This window comes from Rhinopithecus bieti, unplaced genomic scaffold (assembly GCF_001698545.2).
Source record: "Rhinopithecus bieti isolate Rb0 unplaced genomic scaffold, ASM169854v2 scaffold_29378, whole genome shotgun sequence".
NCBI classification, from domain to species: Eukaryota; Metazoa; Chordata; class Mammalia; order Primates; family Cercopithecidae; genus Rhinopithecus; species Rhinopithecus bieti.
In genome coordinates this window covers 1,136,466-1,155,331 of record NW_016813019.1, presented here as the reverse complement: position 1 = coordinate 1,155,331, position 18,866 = coordinate 1,136,466, and the positions used below count along the sequence as shown (strand labels likewise).

At 51.9% G+C, this 18,866-nt stretch overlaps 2 protein-coding genes across 15 annotated transcripts in view; both read left to right on the top strand.

Moving 5' to 3' along the window:
- Nucleotides 1-1,785: 1,785 nt before the first annotated feature.
- On the top strand, nucleotides 1,786-15,252 carry IL17RE (interleukin 17 receptor E). Its single transcript, XM_017847482.1, is given in 14 exon segments — nucleotides 1,786-2,149; nucleotides 5,827-5,986; nucleotides 6,078-6,217; nucleotides 7,336-7,404; nucleotides 8,303-8,369; nucleotides 9,952-10,127; nucleotides 10,214-10,261; nucleotides 10,341-10,386; nucleotides 10,529-10,683; nucleotides 13,324-13,392; nucleotides 13,917-13,968; nucleotides 14,049-14,147; nucleotides 14,604-14,905; nucleotides 14,907-15,252. Coding segments are annotated over 14 exon segments (1,773 nt in total). The 5' UTR covers nucleotides 1,786-2,017; the 3' UTR covers nucleotides 15,165-15,252.
- Nucleotides 15,253-16,423: 1,171 nt separating this feature from the next.
- IL17RC (interleukin 17 receptor C) overlaps nucleotides 16,424-18,866 on the top strand; it is a 19,814-nt gene continuing 17,371 nt past the window's right edge. For 5 of the 14 annotated variants that reach the window (XM_017847473.1, XM_017847472.1, XM_017847471.1 and 2 more), the window contains exons 1-5: nucleotides 16,424-16,781; nucleotides 17,074-17,095; nucleotides 17,286-17,438; nucleotides 17,689-17,763; nucleotides 17,854-17,963. In XM_017847473.1, coding sequence (XP_017702962.1) covers nucleotides 16,677-16,781; nucleotides 17,074-17,095; nucleotides 17,286-17,438; nucleotides 17,689-17,763; nucleotides 17,854-17,963 — 465 coding nt within the window. In that variant the 5' untranslated portion in view covers nucleotides 16,424-16,676. Of the gene's footprint in view, nucleotides 16,995-17,073; nucleotides 17,096-17,285; nucleotides 17,439-17,688; nucleotides 17,764-17,853; nucleotides 17,964-18,866 lie in introns of all 14 variants that reach the window. The other 9 variants (XM_017847467.1, XM_017847466.1, XM_017847463.1 and 6 more) reach the window with 5 other exon arrangements.

Genomic DNA, 18,866 nt, shown 5'->3' with positions numbered 1-18,866 from the left:
AAAAAAAAAAAAAAAAAAAAGAGAATTGAGTTGCGAGGGCCTAGCAAAAGTGCAGCTCCCTGGGCTATAGACTTTGACCTTGTCCAAGTCATTATCCCTCTGCTTTCTTATCTCTCTTTTAATGAAATGAAAACAATAATTATCACTTACCTGTCTCACAGGGTTAGGAGGATTAAATATGAAAGTGTTTTGTGAAGTGTGAAACAGATAAACTACATAGATGAAACATATCATGACATCTATTCAATTACACAGCACATACTTCCCCCTATGTTTCTCCTACTGTTAGTGTAGCAGGACGAGCCGCAGACAAAACTCCTCCGACACCAGATTAAAGAAGGAAGAGGTTTTTTATTCGGCCGGGAGCCGAATAAAATTTACAGATAACACAAGTCGTTTAGGCCAGGGGTTTATGTTATTATTATTACTTTGTTTAACTCCTAGGGCCGGGTGGTGGTGCCAAGGTTGTCTGGCTATTTATCTTACTTTTGTTTCTTTCTGTCTTTACTCCTGTCTTGTGAATTAGGCAAGGTTGGGGGAGGAGGGCAGCAGGAGTAGTAATGGTCTCCTTCCTTACTAGGCTTGGAGAAACATAAAGGATAAGAGTTTTTATCTTTTCATGAACTCAAAAAGCTAGAGGGTACTTTTAGGATAATGGGTAGGATGCAGCCTTCAGACAATGAACCTAAACACAAGAATAGAATTGGTCGAAAGCAGGCTGTGGTTAGACCACTGAAAGGTGGTCTAGATTGAGTTGCAGGGGGACAATAACAATCTCAAGATGCCTTTGCCAGGCACAGTGGCTCACGCCTGTAATCCCAGCACTTTGGGAGGCCAAGGTGGGAGGATCACATGGTCAGGAGTTCAAGACCAGCCTGGCCAATATGGTGAAACCCTGTCTCTACTAAAATACAAAAATTAGCCAGGCACGGGGCAGGCGCCTGTACTCCCAGCTACTCGGGAGGCTGAGGCAGGTGAATTGCTTGAACCCTGGAGGTGGAAGGTTGCAGCGAGCAGAGATTGCGCCACAGCACTCCAGCCTAAAAATACTCTCGATAGAGTGAGACTTGGTCTCAAAAAAAAAAAGATCCTTGACCTGGTAGGTGTGCCCCCAACTTTCTTTCCAGTGTGTGTGTTACCAAGGTGAGGGCTAAAGCTGCTCAAATGCTCCATGAGTGGGAGGAAGCTGTGGGATGATGGGGAGGGTTCCCACAAAGATGGAGCCTCGTCAGCCTTTCTCCAGCACCGGAAACCACAGGAAATCAGGTCAGTGTGTGGGGCCCACTCCCTCCACTCCAGGGCTCAGCTATGAGCTCTGGGGCTTCCTGAGCAGGCTGTACTGACTAGTGGGTCCTTGAAGCTAGAGGCCCCTTTGGTATGGAGCCCTTTGCCTAGAAGAGCTGGACCAGGCTCATGGGTAGAGAGAACTTGGCTGTAGTCCTGAGAGTTAACCAGGTGGGAAGCCAGGGTACATATGGGTTTCACGTGCATCGTAGAGTGCTTTTTTCCTCCCCACTCTAAATGGTGCCTCAGTCACCTCTGTATCTCCAGCACCCAGTGCTGAGTAGTGCTTAAGAGCTCGGCTAATTCTCTAAGTGAGGGGGTGAAGCACATGTCTTTGGGAGACACAAGTTTAACAGTGTGCTGATGGGTGGGTCAGATCTGCAGTGTGTTTCAGGAGTAGGAGGTGCTAAGAAATGGGTGCGTCCCCCAACCTGATGCTAGTCCCTTTCCTGTTACTTCTCAGTCACAGCAGGAGCCCCTTGTCTTTCAGGTGGGGGGCAGTAGGGTTTTGGGGGGCACAAGCTTTCCTCAGTCCCTCCACTTGGAGGGGAAGGAATGTGGCCTGGCTGGCTGGTTGGGATCAAGGAGGAGCTTTCAGGCAGGGCGGGGCCACGGCAGGCTGGGGCGAGGGCTCCTGCTGGTACTGTGTTCTTCGCTGCTGCACAGCAAGGCCCTGCCACCCACCTTCAGGCCATGCAGCCATGTTCTGGGAGCCCTAATTGTACAGAAGCCCATGGGGAGCTTCAGACCGGCAGCCCTGCTCCTGCCTCTCCTCCTGGTAGTCATCGACCTCTCTGACTCTGCTGGGATTGGCTGTCCCCACCTGCCCCACTGGAACACCCGCTGTCCTCTGGCCTCCCACATGGTAAGGTGCTACTGCCAGGTAGGGACACCTGCCTAGCACAGCCATAAAGCTCCCCACTCCCCTTTCCGCCCTGTGCTACCTCTGCAGTCCCTGCGCTCTAGTGGCAGCTTCGATGTGTCCTCTACATAATCTCAAAGGGGTAGCCAAGGTCCTTTGTGCTGAGGGCCTGGACAGGGTGGAGCTGGGAAGGTAAGAGCCAGAGGGTATGGGCTATTAGCTATGGGACTCAGAATTCGCTGATTTGAAGTGAAGACCCCAAGAATGCTCCTTATGGGAGTCCGTCCTAATAATAGCTCTCTCCTTTCTTTTCCCTACTGGGCCCTGTGCCTCAGGATGACAGTTTCACTGGTGAGTCGCATTTCCTGCCCCATTGCTCCTCCCCACGCCCACTATTTCTCCAGATGCCCAGCAAGCCCTCCATTCTAATTTTCGGTTCCCAACGTGGGAAGTAGCACAATATCAAGGAAAAAGTTTGGAATCATGACAAGCCTGGATTCACGTTGCAGTTCTGCCAGACTCCCGTGTGGCCTCAGACTGTGCACCTAACCCCTCCAACTGACCCTCAGTTTCTGAGGGGTAGTAGCACAGTAGAAATGATTGTACACTAAAGGCAATGTTGCTTCTGATCTGTAAGGAGGATTAGATGAGAAACATGGGTAAATCTCCAGGTGCTCCGTATATGTTGGTTCCTCCCCTTAACTGATCCCTCACTTCTATCAGTAATATTACTGATACTTCTATCAGTAATCCTTCCTATTTTATGGTATGTTCTACTTCACAAGACATTTTCCCATGCACTACTATTTTGATTTTTATAACAGACCCGCTTTATGAATGAGGAAACTGATCCTTAGACAGGTCCTATAATCCCCAAAGTCAACTGATCCTTAGACAGGTCCTATAATCCCCAAAGTCATACTTCCAGGATGTAAGTGACAGAGCTTGGCCTCAAATCCAGCTTGTCTGAGGTAGGAGGGACCTTCTTAGACCCTATCATTTGCTTTCCCTTCCATCTTTCCCAGGAAGTTCTGCCCATATCCCTTGCCGCACCTGGTGGGCCCTCTTCTCCACAAAGCCTTGGTGTGTGTGAGTCTGGCACTGTTCCCACTGTTTGTGCCAACATCTGCTGTCAGGTCGCTCAGGTATGAGAAACAGGCCCTTGGGCCATTCTCAGTAAAGAGAACATTTTGAGCGACCGCCTAGGCTGAGCAAGTGGGACTCACTAGAACAGGTATTTGTCTTGTTGTAACCTCAACAGTGACTTGGATTATCCTAAAATAGCACTCTATGACTGATATTCATGAATCCAATTGTACAATTTTATGACGGTATTTTTTTCAGCTGAGATTCTTGGAATTAAAAGCTATGGATTTATTGTTATTAACATTTATTTGTAAAGCCGGATCTTCTTTCTTACTCTATATTTTAATTGCTCAGCTCAGTGCCTGGTACATACTGAATGCCCTTACATTGCTTAAGAATTGGCAGTTTCTAGGCCAGGCGCAGTGGCTCACGCCTGTAATCCCAACACTTTGGGAGGCTGAGGCAGGCTGATCACCTGAGGTCAGGAGTTCGAGACCAGCCAGGTCAACATGGTGAAACCCCGTCTCTACTAAAGATACAAAAAATTAGCAGGGTGTGGTGGCGGGCACCTGTAATCCTAGCTGCTCAGGAGGCTGAGGCAGGAGAATCACTTGAACCTAGGAGGCAGAGGTTGCAGTGAGCCGAGATCGTGTCATTGCATTCCAGCCTGGGCGACAAGAGCAAAACTCCGTCTCCAAAAAAAAAAAAAAAAAAAAAAAAAGGCAGTTTCTGGGCCAGGTGTGATGGTTCACACCTGTAATCCCAGCACTTTGGGAGGCTGAGGTGGGTGGATCGCTTGAGTCCAGGAGTTTGAGACCAGCCTGGCCAACATGGCAAAACCCCATCTCTACAAAAAAAAAATACAAAAATTAGCTGGATATGGTGGTGCATACCTGAAGTCCCAGCTACTTGGGAGCCTGAGGTGGGAGGATCACCTGAATTCAGGAGGTGGAGGTTGCAGTCAGTTAAGATAGTGCTACTACACTCCAGCCTGGATGACAGTGTGAGTCCCTGTCTTAAAAAAAAAAAGAACTGGCAGTGTCTAATTTTTCTAAATGTTTGCTGTTAGAAATAATGCCACAGGGCTGGGTGCAGTGGCTCATGCCTGTAATCCCAGTACTTTGGGAGGCCGAGGCAGGCAGATCACCTGAGGTCAGGAGTTTGAGACCAGCCTGGTCAACATGGTGAAACCCCATCTCTACTAAAAATACAAAAATTAGCCAGGCGTGATGGCGGATGCCTGTAATCCCAGCTACTCAGGAGGCTGAGGTGAGAGGATTGCTTAAGCCCAAGAGTTCAAGACTGCAGTGAGCAGTGATTGTGCCACTGTACTCCAGCCTGCGTGACAGAGCAAAACCCTGTCAAGGAAAGAAGGAGGGAAGGAAGGAAGGGGAGAAAGAAAGAAGGAAAGAGAGAGAGGCAGAGGCTGGTGTGGTGGCTCATGCCTGTAATCCCAGCACTTTGGGAGGCCGAGGCAGGCGGATCACAAGATCAGGAGATCCAGATCATCCTGGCTAACATGGTGAAATCCCATCTCTACTAATTATACAAAAAATTAGCTGGGCGTGGTGGCGGGTGCCTGTAGTCCCAGCTACTCAGGGGGCGAGGCAGGAGAATCGCTTGAAGCAGGGAGGCAGAGACTGTAGTGAGCCAAGATGGCGCCGCTGCACTCCAGCCTGTGCAACAGAGCGAGACAAATAAAAGAATGCTAAAATGAGTATCTTTGTATATATAGCTTTTTCTCTGCTTAAGAAATTAATCCTTTCTTGATTGCATCGTAATTTTCAAGACTAAAGAAGTTTGACATCCTTACCCTCCTTGATTTAAGATGACTTACTATCAGGCCGGGCGCGGTGGCTCACACGTGTAATCCCACCAAGCCAAAGTGGGCAGATCACCTGAGGTCTGGAGTTCGAGACCAGCCTGACCAACATGGAGAAACCCCATCTCCACTAAAAATACAAAATTAGCTGGGCATGGTGGCACATGCCTGTAATCCCAGCCACTCGGGAGGATGAGGCAGGAGAATCACTTGAACTCGGGAGGCGGAGGCTGCAGTGAGGCGAGATCGTGCCATTGCACTTCAGCCTGGGCAACAAAGAGCGAAACTCTGTCTCAAAATAAATAAATAAATAAAACAAAATAAAATAAAATGACTTACTATCTAACACTGGGCCATATCTCCAGGTAGGGGAGGGGGTAATGAAGGCTAGATAGTAAGTATGTCCCCACCTGCACAGTTCTTCAGTGGGGCTTCTTCCACCTCCTGGTACAGAAATCCAAAAAGTCTTCCACATTCAATTTCTGTAGGAGACACAAGATGCCAGCACCTGCTCAGGTACTCTCCCTTTCAGTTCCAGCCCTACCCGATGCCCGACAGACCTTTGCTTTCTGGCCTCTCATTTGGTTCTCCAGATTTGGTTCTCCAGCCACGTGAGACAGAAAGTGTGGAGATGAAGTATTCTGTCTGTTACACAGCTAGGGAGGCCAAAAGAGTTTGAGCAACTGCCACAGTACCTCAGGTTCCAGAGGCAGAAACAGAAGCCAGGTTTCCTGATTCCTGGCCCGAGGCCAACCTTGTTCTCTGCCTTTAGAGGAAGCCGCTGCCTAGTCGTCGCCTGTCTGAGAAGAGCCATCACATTTCCATCCCCTCCCCAGACATCTCCCACAAGGGACTTCGCTCTAAAAGGACCCAACCTTCGGATCCAGAAGCATGGGAAAGTCTTCCCAGATTGGACTCTCAAAGGCATGGAGGTGGGCACTGGGTACAACAGGAGATGGGTTCAGTTGAGTGGTGAGGTGCTAAGGCCAAGAGACAAGGCCACTGAGTCCTTCCTCTCCCCAGGGCCCGAGTTCTCCTTTGATTTGCTGCCTGAGGCCCGGGCTATTCGGGTGAACATACCTTCAGGCCCTGAGGTCAGTGTGCGTCTTTGTCACCAGTGGGCACTGGAGTGTGAGGAGCTGAGCAGTCCCTATGATATCCAGGTATGGCGTGTCATCCCCTGTAAAAAGCCCGATCACACAGTGCTAGCAACAGAGGCCACCCATTGTACACATGGGGAAACTGAGGCCCAGAAAGGGATGGTAACTGTCCAGGACCTCCTTACAAGCTGCAGGGTCTATCATTAAGACTTCTTTGGGCATGGCATGGTGGCTCACACCTGTGGTCCCAGCACTTTGGGAGGCCAAGGCAGGAGGATTGCTTGAAGCCAGGAGTGTAAAACCAGCTTGGGCAACATAGTGAAACCCTGCTGCTAAAAAAAAAAAAAAAAAAAATTAAAAGAAAGACTTCTTTGGACTAGACAGAAAGGGCAGAGGGCCTTGTCACCTGGAAGAACAGGAAAGGCAGGCAGAGAACTGGAGCAGACCTGAATAACCATGAATGAGCAGAGAAATTAGTGTGGTATTCACCCCCAATGAGAGGATCCTCAGTGTGATTCAGGCATTAAGAAGCCTTTTCTTGAGCTTTAAGTTAGTGACAAGTAAGAGAAAATAATTGTTAATTAAAAATTTAAAAAGCCTTTTCAGTTCCCCTAAGACGTTGTACTGTTTGAGAACATAACAAAATGGTCACATCTGTCTTGGTACCCTTCCATCTCCCTCCCTTTGTTCCTGCCACTCAGAGAATGATATGTCCCCCATTCTCCCAACCTGGGCCCCAACATCCCACCTCAACCTCCCTTTGTCATGGATGCCATTGTATACAGTTGGTACCATTTGCAGGGACTGCTGCTGTACCCCTGAGACCCTCAGCTCATCATTTTTATAACGGTGAGGATACCTCATAAGTTCACTGTGATGCTAGCATGGAGTGAATTGATTTAATGCTTCTAGCACTCACCACACACCCTGGCATACAATAGGGCCACAATAAAGGAATGTATTCCCTGTCTCCTTCCCCGCAACTCTACCTAGAGCACATAGAGCTAATGCTTAGATTACTAAGCAGACAACCTTTGAGAGATTTATCCGGAGAAGAGGTATCTCATATAAGAGGAAAAACAGGATGTGTTGGCCAAGATCCCAGCGCTGTCCTTCCCTTGTCTATGTGCCTATGCTCTTTCTCAGGCATCTTTTGTCTTCCTTTGCTGTTTCATCCACAGAAAATTGTGTCTGGGGGCCACACCGTAGAGCTGCCTTATGAATTCCTTCTGCCCTGTCTGTGCATAGAGGTGAGCAAAGGAAAAGGTGTGGGCTGTCCATGGCTCTGTTCCTAAGTCGCCAAGGTGGCACAGTTGGTCAAGTATATCTCCAGTAAACTGGGTTTAAAAAGGACTGGGTGTTACTGGCATGCTTAGGAAGAGTGGCATCAGTTTGGCTGTGAGCCACACATAGGGTCAGAGGTAGAAGGGTTTTGCTGAACATTGGACCTTCTTAGGGTGATTCCAACCTCAGCCCCATCCAAACCCAGCTTTCCCTGGCCCAGACCTGGCCTCAGCCCAGAATAGGCAGCTGTCATCGCTGTGTGTTCTGAGGAGTCGAGGAAGGAGTGTGTACATGGCCACTGCAGGGTTCCATATGCCCCCAAAAGTCTTGCCCCCTCTAGGCCTCTGTGGCAGTCCTCCTTTTCTCTTTACAAGTCTAAGGAACATATCAGAAAGTTTTCTTTGGACTAGACAGAAAAGGCAAGGGAAATTGTCACCTGGGAGACCTAAGGGAGGATGATGGCAGAGACCTAGAGCCACGAGCAATTGCCAGGGTGGACAGCAGGTGGGCATGTTGGCATTCCAGAGTCAGGAGCCAACACAGAGCACTGGGTGCCTTGGGGATGGCTGAGAGTGGAGACCAGAGAAGACCAAAACAGGAATGCGACCTCAGGATTTACTTCTTTCTGGGGATAGTTCTCTTTAGGAGGAAAGGAATTAGCCCCTCACTTGCTTATCCCTCTCCTATGCTCTGGAGTTCCTCCCTACCGTTGCCCCCACCCCACATTGCCCCCTCCTGCTCGGTGCCTGGCCAGCTCAGGCAGCTTGCCTCACAGTAAGGTAAAGCCAGAATGAGTTTTAGGTCTGAGTGAGATTGGAAAAGCCATTCCTCTGACCCTCCCCACCTGCTCCCCTGTCACCCTAGGCATCCTACCTGCAAGAGGACACTGTGAGGCGCAAAAAATGTCCCTTCCAGAGCTGGCCGGAAGCCTGTGAGTGCTGCTGACATGCACCCTTGTGCACACACATTCCCTTTCTCTTTCTGTCTCCCACACACACATGCACATGCACACACACACACACACACACACCACACTTCACACGTTTGCTAGGGGAAGCCCCCAGAAGGCATACAGGTACTTTCCCTGGAGTCAGTGGGGGAAAAGGGCTGCCAAGTCTACCAGTCAGCTTGCCAATAGATCAGAGAGCACTGAGCACTGAAGCACTGTGAGAAGTTCAGAAATATGAAGCCTAGGAGATGGTGTCCTAAGACGATGGGCCAGAAGACCCAGTTCCCATCCCAGCTCTGTCAGTTGTTCTTCTCTGAGCCTCATTTTCCTCATCTGTAAAATCTCAATACCTGCTCTGCCTTCAAAGCATTTGTGAAGCCTGAGTTAAATATTACATGTGAAAGTGGCTGGTGCTGAAGTGCTGTGTGCACGTTGTTGTTCTCAAGGAGAGGCAGGACACTCAGACACAAGTGAATCGCATAAAGCAGCCTACAGAACTTATAGGGCAGGGTTATAGTTAAGGACTAGGCTGTAGGGTAAGAACTCCAGAAAGGGAGAAGCCCGAGAAGGGCCATTGTAAGCAGAGAAGGCCTCTTAGAGGAAGTGGCATCTGAGCTGGGGTCAGAAAAAAGGCAGGATTTAGACAGGAGAGATAGGAGGGGAAGACATTCCTGGTTCTGAGAGAACCCTAAGCAGATTTTGAGTTGGGGGAGAAGCAAGGAGCTGGCCAGAATGGAGGCCTGGGAAGGAGAGAAGAGAGACCCTGGATAGAAAGATAATGAGGCCAGGCGCAGTGGCTCACGCTTATAATCCCAGCACTTTGGGAGGCCAAAGCGGGCAGATCACCTGAGATCAGGAGTTTGAGACCAACCTGGCCAACATGGTGAAACCCTGTCTCTACTAAAAATACAAAAAATTAGCCAGGCATGGTGGTGCACGCCTGTAGTCCCAGCTACTCAGGGGGTCAAGACAGGAGAATTACTTGAGCTCGGGAGGCGGAGGTTGCAGTGAGCCGAGATCACACCACTGCACTCCAGCCTGGGTGACAGAATGAGACTCCAACTCAAAAAACAAAAACAAAAAACAGAAAGGTAATGAAAGGGGGCTGGGCGTGGTGGCTCACACCTGTAATCTCAGCACTTTGGGAGGCTGAGGTGGGTGAGTCACAAGGTCAGGAGTTCATGAGGTCAGGAGACCAGCCTGGCCAACATGGTGAAAATCCATCTCTACTAAAAATACAAAAATCATCTGGGCTTGGTGGCTGACACCTGTAATCCCAGCTACTGAGGCATGAGAATCACTTGAACCCAGGAGGCAGAGGTTGCAGTGAGCCGAGATCGCACCATTGCACTCCAGCCTGGGAGACAGAGTGAGACTCTGTCTCAAAAAAGAAAAGAAAAAGAAAGATAATGAAAGGGATGCTCATTGATTGAGTACCTGTTCAGGCCAGGAACAGTACTGGTTACTTTTACAAACATCATCTCCTGCTGCCCCCAGGATGTGGGTGGCAAGGTGGGGCTGAAGCAGGGCTGACCCTCACCCACTGACCCTGCCACCTGCCCAGATGGCTCAGACTTCTGGAAGTCAGTGCACTTCACTGACTACAGCCAGCACACTCAGATGGTCATGGCCCTGACACTCCGCTGCCCACTGAAGCTGGAAGCTGCCCTCTGCCAGAAGCAAGACTGGCATACCCTTTGCAAAGACCTCCCAAATGCCACGGCTCAAGAGTCAGACGGGGTGAGGACAGGTTCCCCCAGGACCAGGGTGGGCAGGGATGGGGCCCAGGAATTTTCTCCCTGCTGAACTCTTCTCTCCTCCCACAGTGGTATGTTTTGGAGAAGGTGGATCTGCACCCCCAGCTCTGCTTCAAGGTACAACCATGGGTGAGAAGAGATGTGGGGCAGTGGGTATTGCCTGGAGCTTGCTAACCTGCATTCCTGTATTTCTCAGTTCTCTTTTGGAAACAGCAGCCATGTTGAATGCCCCCACCAGACTGGTGAGCCAATAAGTAAACTCTGCTGGGAACCCCTGCCCCATTTCATCCTCACCCAACTGTGACCAAGCTAAACCCCAGCCCAGCCCTGAATTCATCACGCAAAGCCTAACTCCTATTAACACCCCCACCCTGCCCCAAACAGGGTCTCTCACATCCTGGAATGTGAGCATGGATACCCAGGCCCAGCAGCTGATTCTTCACTTCTCCTCAAGAATGCATGCCACCTTCAGTGCTGCCTGGAGCCGCCCAGGCTTGGGGCAGGACACTTTGGTGCCCCCTGTGTACACTGTCAGCCAGGTATGGCCTCGCCCCCACTAGGTCCTATTGCTCAGAGCACAGCCCTCAATTTCCTTGTCACCTCATTGAGATAGACCCTGGGAAGGCAGAAACAAACAAATCCCTGACTTCTACCATCTGGTTTACTTTATTTACGTGATCAGCCTTTGTTCAGCTGACTTGCTGACAGTAGATTCCTCAAGGGAGCATTTTCCTTTTTTTTTTTTCTTTTGAGACGGAGTCTCGCTCTGTCACCCAGGCTGGAGTGCAGTGGCACGATCTCAGCTCACTGCAAGTTAAGGGAGCATTTTCTAATCCTTTCAGTTTCTGAATTTACAGGAATAACAGAGGCAAGGGACTGGCCCTCCCACATCCAGGTGTTGTCTAGCCCAGGGGTCCCAATCTTTGAGCTGCAGACCAGTACCCACCTGGTGGCTTGTGAGAAACCAGGCCACACAGCAGGAGGTGAGTGGAGGGTGAGCAAGCATTACTGCCTGAGCTCCGCCTCCTGTCAGACCAGTGGCTGCATTAGATTCTTATAAGAGCAAACCCTGGCCGGGCGCGGTGGCTCAAGCCTGTAATCCCAGCACTTTGGGAGGCCGAGACGGGCGGATCACGAGGTCAGGAGATCGAGACCATCCTGGCTAACACGGTGAAACCCCGTCTCTACTAAAAAAAATACAAAAAACTAGCCAGGCGAGGTGGCGGGCGCCTGTAGTCCCAGCTAGTCGGAGCCTGAGGCAGGAGAATGGCGTAACCCGGGAGGCGGAGCTTGCAGTGAGCTGAGAACTAGCCACTGCACTCCAGCCCCGGCGACAGAGCAAGACTCCGTCTCAAAAAAAAAAAAAAAAAAAAAAAGAGCAAACCCTATTGTGACCCGTGCATGTGAGGGATCTAGGTTGTGAGCTACTTATGAGACTCTAATGCCTGATGATCTCAGGTGGTTTCATTCTGAAACCATTCCCCCAACCCCAACCCCTTCAACCTCTGTGTAAAACTTTTCTTCCATGAAACCAGTCCCTGTTGCCAAAAAGGTTGGGGACCACTGCTCTAGCCTAACAAAACATTTTATACTGATGCCTTCCCTTGAACCCAGCTGTCCACTACCACTACTCTCCTGCCTCCACGAGGCACCTGTGCAGAAGTTATCTATCCCAGGAGGCAGAGCCCATGCAGCTGACAGGCTCTGCACAATCCTGTAAACTACTGACAAATTTCACCTGTTACGTGACTAGGAGCACTTTATCCGACTATCTTCCATGTATCTGATATAAAAACCACAGTCAAATACACCCTTAATACCACAGCACCAAGCTGACTAAGCATGACTAGCACTTTCAAACAGTTATTTCCTAAATGCTCACTTGCAGCTTATACGTTTGTTTTGCATTGTATGAGGGCTCCCAAGCAGACAGGTGATAGTAACACAGTATGTAAGACCAAGTCACGCTTAAGATGGCCAGGTGCAGTGTCTCACACTTGTAGTCCCCGCTGAGGCAGGAGAACTGTGTGAGCTCAGGAGTCCAAGGCTGTAGTGAGCTATGATCATGCCACTGCACTCCAGCCTGGGTGACAGCATGAGACTCAGACTCTAAAAAAAAAAGTTTTTAATTAAAATTCTGTCCAATTTAGTATGCATTGTTCCCACCCTGTAGCAGGCTCTGGGAGATACAAGAAAAGTATATAACACAGTTAAGGAGTTCACAGACTAATAATAGCTGTTACCAATAAATGAATATACATTGCAGTTTATTTAAAAAGATATTCATGTGCATATACCCATTTGATGCTCTCAATAACCCAGTAAAATAAAGATTATTATCCCCCACATAAAAACAAAGAAAGTAGGCCAGGCGCAGTGGCTCACGCCTGTAATTCCAGCATTTTGGGAGGCTGAGGCAGGCAGATCACCTGAGGTCAGGCGTTTAAGACCAGCCTCACCAACATTGCAAAACCCGTCTCTACTAAAAATACAAAAATTAGCTGGGCGTGGTGGCGTGCACCTGTAATCCCAGCTACTCAGGAGGCTGAGGCAGGAGAATAGCTTGAACCCAGGAGGTGGAGGTTGCAGTGAGCCGAGATTGCGCCAGTGCACTCCAGCCTGCACGACAGAGTGAGACTCTATCTCAAAAAATAAATAAATAAACATAAAAAAATAAAAATAAAAATGAGGAAAGCGAGGCTTAGGAAAGAGAGGTAACCTGCCTCCATGCAAAGACCATACAGTTAGGGACTACAAAGGCAACAGGTAAGCCTGAACTCAGGTCTCCTGACCCTAAAACTTACATTCTTTTCAATGACATGTTGTGATACCTCTTCAGCTGTGCAGGAGAGTAAAGTGAGGCAGCCTCCCTGGTTTGTGAGCTGCTAGAGGACAGAGACAATGTCCGCACCCGCCTTCTTTCCTCAGGGCTTGGCACAGAGGACACACTCAGAGTCTGTCTGTTTGACAAATACCTGACTGCAGCAGGAGCTGAGCTCTGGGAAAGATCAGTGGGAGCCGGAGTGGCTGAGGAAGCCTTCTTGTCAGAGGTGGCACTTGGCCTAAACCTCGTAGGACTGGGGGTATGGTGGGGAGGAATAGCAGGGGCAAAGACTCAAGGCCACACAGGGCCAGATTCACCTCCCTCAGGAGAGCCTGTCTGCTCTTTATTTCTACAGGCCCGGGGCTCAAGCCCAGTGACACTAGACCTCATCATTCCCTTCCTGAGGCCAGGGCACTGTGTCCTGGTAAGGAAACCTACTCTCACTCTACATACAGAGCCCTGGCATCTACTCCCCTGGTAGCACTCATCCGTGGAAAATCCATTCTGCAAAAATGTTTGGTTTGGCCAGCACAGTGTTTTGAATCGAAATTACTTACCACCATTTACATATATAAACAAAGCTGGATTTCTCACTTCTGTTGAAAAATCAGAAAAACCTAGTGCCGGGTGTCCACACTCTGGCATGGTGACAATGGCCTGGAGCTCAGCGCCGTCTGATTGTTTCAGTCAGGGCCTGTGCTCTCCAGGTGCTCACAGCAGCCCTGGCCAACTTTGAGTTTACTTTTCGAGTTTGGCCCCTGTCACACTTGAGTTTGCCACCATTGACCTGTGCTGTGCCAGGCCAGGAGCTGGAGCAGACACAAACCCACCTGGGAAGAATTCCCTAGCCAGTGGGAACTCCCCTCTCCCCCAGCTCCATACTTCACTCAGCTCCCCGGGGAGGAGAATATGCCTGGCTCATAGGGCTGGGGGACTCTGTGCCCTCAGGTGTGGCGGTCAGATGTCCAGTTTGCCTGGAAGCACCTCTTGTGTCCAGATGGTGAGTTCTTGGGGGAGGGGGAGGTAAGAGGGAGGCTGGGCACTGAGGAACTGGGCTTGGCCTCACCCTGCTTGACTCAGTCTCTTACAGACGCCTGGGGCTCTTGATCCTGACACTGCTGGCCCTCCTTACCCTACTGGGTGTTGTTCTGGCCCTCATCTGTTGGCGCCCACAGTCAGGTAAGCTCACCTGGGGGTAACCTGAGTAGTCAGACCTGCCCAGCTCCGAGGCTAGCTGCCCCCTCACCTCCCCCGTCTGAGCTCTTTGCACTGCACCCAGTCTCTGTTACCCAGGCAGGGATCCTCAGGCCCCCAAGTGGGCAGGAATGGTTAAGGCAGGGCAAAGGGCCCTCTGAACAGATTGTCACTGTACTAAGTCTCTGGACAAAAGGCTAGTGGGGCAGAAATCCAGCCTGCGCTGTACTCGCCCAGCCTGGAGCCCTAGCCCTCTTTTCAGAAGGGGTGCCTTTATCTAATTAGCCCATAGGCTAGCGCTGCTTTTGGTACCAACCCCCAGAGCAAACAAGGGGCGGGGGCGGAGAGGCGAGCACCCTTCGGTATCCGGAGAGACTGGGGAGGAGAGGGCTGAGTAGTCTCTCAGCCCCCACCCCTTCATCTGTTGCTCCCCGCCACTAGGCCCGGGCCCAGCGCGGCCAGTGCTCCTCCTGCACGCGGCGGACTCGGAGGCGCAGCGGCGCCTGGTGGGAGCGCTGGCTGAACTGCTGAGGGCAGCGCTGGGGGACGGGCGCGACGTGATCGTGGACCTGTGGGAGGGGAGGCACGTGGCGCGCGTGGGCCCGCTGCCGTGGCTCTGGGCCGCGCGGGCGCGCGTAGCGCGGGAGCAGGGCACGGTGCTGCTGCTGTGGAGCAGCTGCCTTCGCCCGCCCGCGGCCCCGCGACGCCCTGGCGCCAACGCCCTCTCGCCCTGCTGCCACGCTTGCCTCCGCGCGCCCGCTGCTGCTGCGGCTAACTTTCCAGTTCGCCTCTTGCACAAAGGGCGACATCCCCCCGCCGCTGCGCGCCCTGCCTCGCTACCGCCTGTTGCGCGACCTGCCGCGCCTGCTGCGGGCGCTGGACGCGCAGCCTTCCGCAGAGGCCACCAGCTGGGGCCGCCTCGGTGCGCGGCAGCGCAGGCGGAGCCGCCTAGAGCTGTGCAGCCTGCTGGAACGAGAGGCCGCCCGACTAGACCTAGGTTGAGCAGAGCTCCACCGCAGTCCCGGGTGTCTGCGGCCGCAATGCAACGGACACTGGCTAGAACCCCGGAATGAACCTTAGACCCTGGAATCTTTGGGGTGCGTCGAGGACGACTGGCCGAAAAGCCTTATTCCCTGCCTCACAGACCGGAAGTCCCAGCCCAGTCCCCGCGCGTCCCTCTTCCTCCTCATACTTTCCCTTGACTGAGAGCTCCTCTAACCCCTGTTCTGATGGAGGAGGGCGGTCTTCCCACTTCCTCTCCAGAACTCCAGAAAGAGCAGTGTGCTTATGCTCCAGTCCAGGCTGGAGAGGCTGGGGCCGGGGTAGGGAGGCAGGAGCCATGCCAGTTCTGAAGGAGGGTGAGGGGGTGTGGGGGGGCGGGGGGCGGCTGAGAGAAAACCTCCTTGGGGGCCAGGGATTCCCTTTCCCACACTGAGGCTCTGCCCAGTGGGAGAGAGGACTCTGGACCTAGGAAAAGAGGCTTTTGGCTCTGGGTGTTCAGGACAATGGGAGTTGGGGATGGGATGGGTGGTTGCTAGCGGTGGGGACCAAGATCCGGAAAGATGAATAAAGACAAACATGACAAACTAAAAAACACAGTGTGCTTCTCTAGTGTGGCTGAGGAGCCTGCCTGGGGGTTATGTGTCAGTGCGCTGGCCCAAATCCTCCGCGTCCACACCGCGTGGCATCCATCACATTCCTACAAGCAATGCCTCCGAAAGCAAAGGAGGACGGGGCAATCTCCTTGATCCCCCCAGTGATTCTTACAAGAGGAGACAGAAAAACAGAGGTTTCGCCAGCTGGTGTGTCCATCATCACAGAACCGGCCCACAGCAACAGCACAGATGGGACCCCTGTCTGCCAGGCTCTGGGTCCTGGGTTCCTTCTACGCTCTATACAGCATTTGAGCAGGCAGTGGTGAAAAGCCCACTTTGTGGTGCCCTTTGGCGGTGCTTTTAGAGCTCCTGTCCCACAAAGGGTTACTGAGGCCCAAAGAGTGTGTGAGGCGACCGAGTGTGCCTAGTAAGGGGAGACCTAGTGGGCCCAGGACTCCAGGGCTGTGTCCTCCTTAGGGCTGCTGGAGTGAGTAAGAGCTCCCTTACTCAGCCATGATGCATTCGCTGTCTTCTTCGGGGCCCCTCCCAGCCAGGTGTCAGCAGAGGGAGAGGAGAGCCAAAGAAGGAGGAGGTGGGGCCACCACCCTAGTCCAAGGCTGCTGGCTCCCAAGCCTGGTGTTGGTGGGAGGGACAGAGAGGGGCGGGAACCGTCGGCTGCCTGCCGGGAGCCAAAACGAAACCACTCCAGACTGGAAGTAGGACGAGAGTTGGAACTCGCAGGACAGGGAGTGCACAAACTATCCAGCACAGCCCCCTATGCCCCCTCTGGAGGCTGGGGAGGGATTCCAGCCCCTGCCACCCACAGACACGGGCTGACTAGGGTCAGGGGTAAGGTGTCTGCCCCCTTAGGGGGGGCAGCACAGGGCCTCAGGCCTGGGTGCTGCCTGGCATCTAGAAGATGCCTGTGCCCTGGTTCTTGCTGTCCTTGGCACTGGGTCGAAGCCCCATTGTCCTTTCTCTGGAGAGGCTTGTGGGGCCCCAGGACGCTACCCACTGCTCTCCGGTGAGTCTGGAACCCTGGGGAGATGGGGGAAGGCTCAGAGTTCAGTTTTTGGCTCAGCAAAGCCCTAGCCTGGCTCCTGTCACTGCTGCCACCGCCAGAACTGCCCTGTCTGGTCTGTCTGGTGCTGATGGGAGAAGAGAAGAATGGGGAAGGGGCAAGAGCTGGGTCTGTCTTCCTCTGGGAGGGTCTGGGAATACGGAGCCCCAGAAAAAGGTAGGTGGAGGTCTTAGGCAGAGAACAGTGCCTAGAAGGTGGGGGCACAAATTCTGACTCTCCTTTCCTTCCTTCCCAGGGCCTCTCCTGCCACCTCTGGGGTAAGTATCCCTACTTTTAAAAAGAATTTCCCAGGTTGGCTGAAGGGAGCAGAGCTGTCCCTCAGGTCCATGCCCTCCATGCCCACCTCAGCCCCGGTGAGCCAAGTTCTTTGGCTCTCTGGGTATGTCAGGTGCCACCAAATTCTGGGCTTGGAACAGCTTCAGCTCCCACCCACCCCTCCACACACAGATAGTGACATACTCTGCCTGCCTGGGGACATCGTGCCTGCTCCGGGCCCCGTGCTGGCGCCTACGCACCTGCAGACAGAGCTGGTGCTGAGGTGCCGCAAGGAGACCTACTGTGACCTCTGTGTGCGTGTGGCTGTCCACTTGGCCGTGCATGGTGAGCAAGTCATCCTGTGACAGTGCATGTGAGTGTGTCTGGGGTGGGCATGAGAGCCAGGGAATCTCTCAGGCAGCGCTGGGCATCCTCAGTGTTCTCCTGGAGGACACCAGCAGAAGGACTCCAGGCCAGTGGGGTCTCCCCAGCCTCTGCTTCCCAGCACTGGGCTTTCCAGAAGGAAGCCAACCCCAAAGCCAGTCAGCCCAGAGCAGGGGGCCTCACCCAGGGCCTTGCTCTTGGGTCCTTCTAGGGCACTGGGAAGAACCTGAAGATGAGGAAAAGTTTGGAGGAGCAGCTGATCCAGGGGTGGAGGAACCTAGGAATGGTGAGGAGAACCTGGCTGGCCCAAGTGCCCCATGCCAAGGCCTGGCCTGCTGCTCCTGGGCCTGACCGACCCCTGCCCTGTTGCCCACAGCCTCTCTCCAGGCCCAAGTCGTGCTCTCCTTCCAGGCCTACCCTACTACCCGCTGCGTCCTGCTGGAGGTGCAAGTGCCTGCTGCCCTTGTGCAGTTTGGTCAGTCTGTGGTATGCAAAATAATTAAATTTATTTATTAAATTTATTGAAACCCTTCAGTACCAGGCATTACAGTCAGTATTTTACAGGTATCAACTTATTTCTCACAACAGCCATGTGAGGTGGGACTATTCTTTTGATTCTGATCAGCACTGTGGCCAAGTCCCTTCAGCCTGTTATGCCTCAGCTTTTATGTCTGTAAAATGGGGATAAGAATAGTTCTACTTCATATGCTTGACTATGAGAAACCACCAAGCAGTTTTCCTGGGTGCTTCTACTATTTTACCCTCCCACCAGCAGTGTATGGGAGTTCTAGTTGCTTCCCATCTTTGCCAGCACTTGATGGTGTTTTATTTTATTTTTAAATTAAATATATTTGAATTTTAAATACACGGAACCTTCCATGAATTTGCATGTCATCCTCAGGCAGGGGCCATGCTAATCTTTTCTGTATTGTTCCAGTTGTAGTATATGTGGTGCCGAAGCAAGCATAGGTGTTGTAATTGTAATAATTTTACTGCATATGTAGCAGTTTATCATTGTGGTTTTAATTTGTATCTCCCAATGACTGATGAAGTTGAGCACTTTTTTCACATGCTTATTGGCTATTTGTGTAACTTCCTTGTGAAACATCTCTTAAAGTTTTTTTTTTTTTTTTTTTTTTGCCACATAAAAAAAGAATAGTCCCGGCTGGGCATGGTGGTTCACACCTGTAATCCCAGCACTTTGGGAGGCCGAGGCGGGCAGATCACGAGGTCAGGAGATTGAGACCATCCTGGCTAACACGGTGAAACCCCGTCTCCACTAAAAAAATACAAAAAATTAGCCGGGCATAGTGGCGGGCGCCTGTAGTCCCAGCTACTCAGGAGGCTGAGGCCGGAAAATGGCGTGAACCCAGGAGGCGGAGCTTGCAG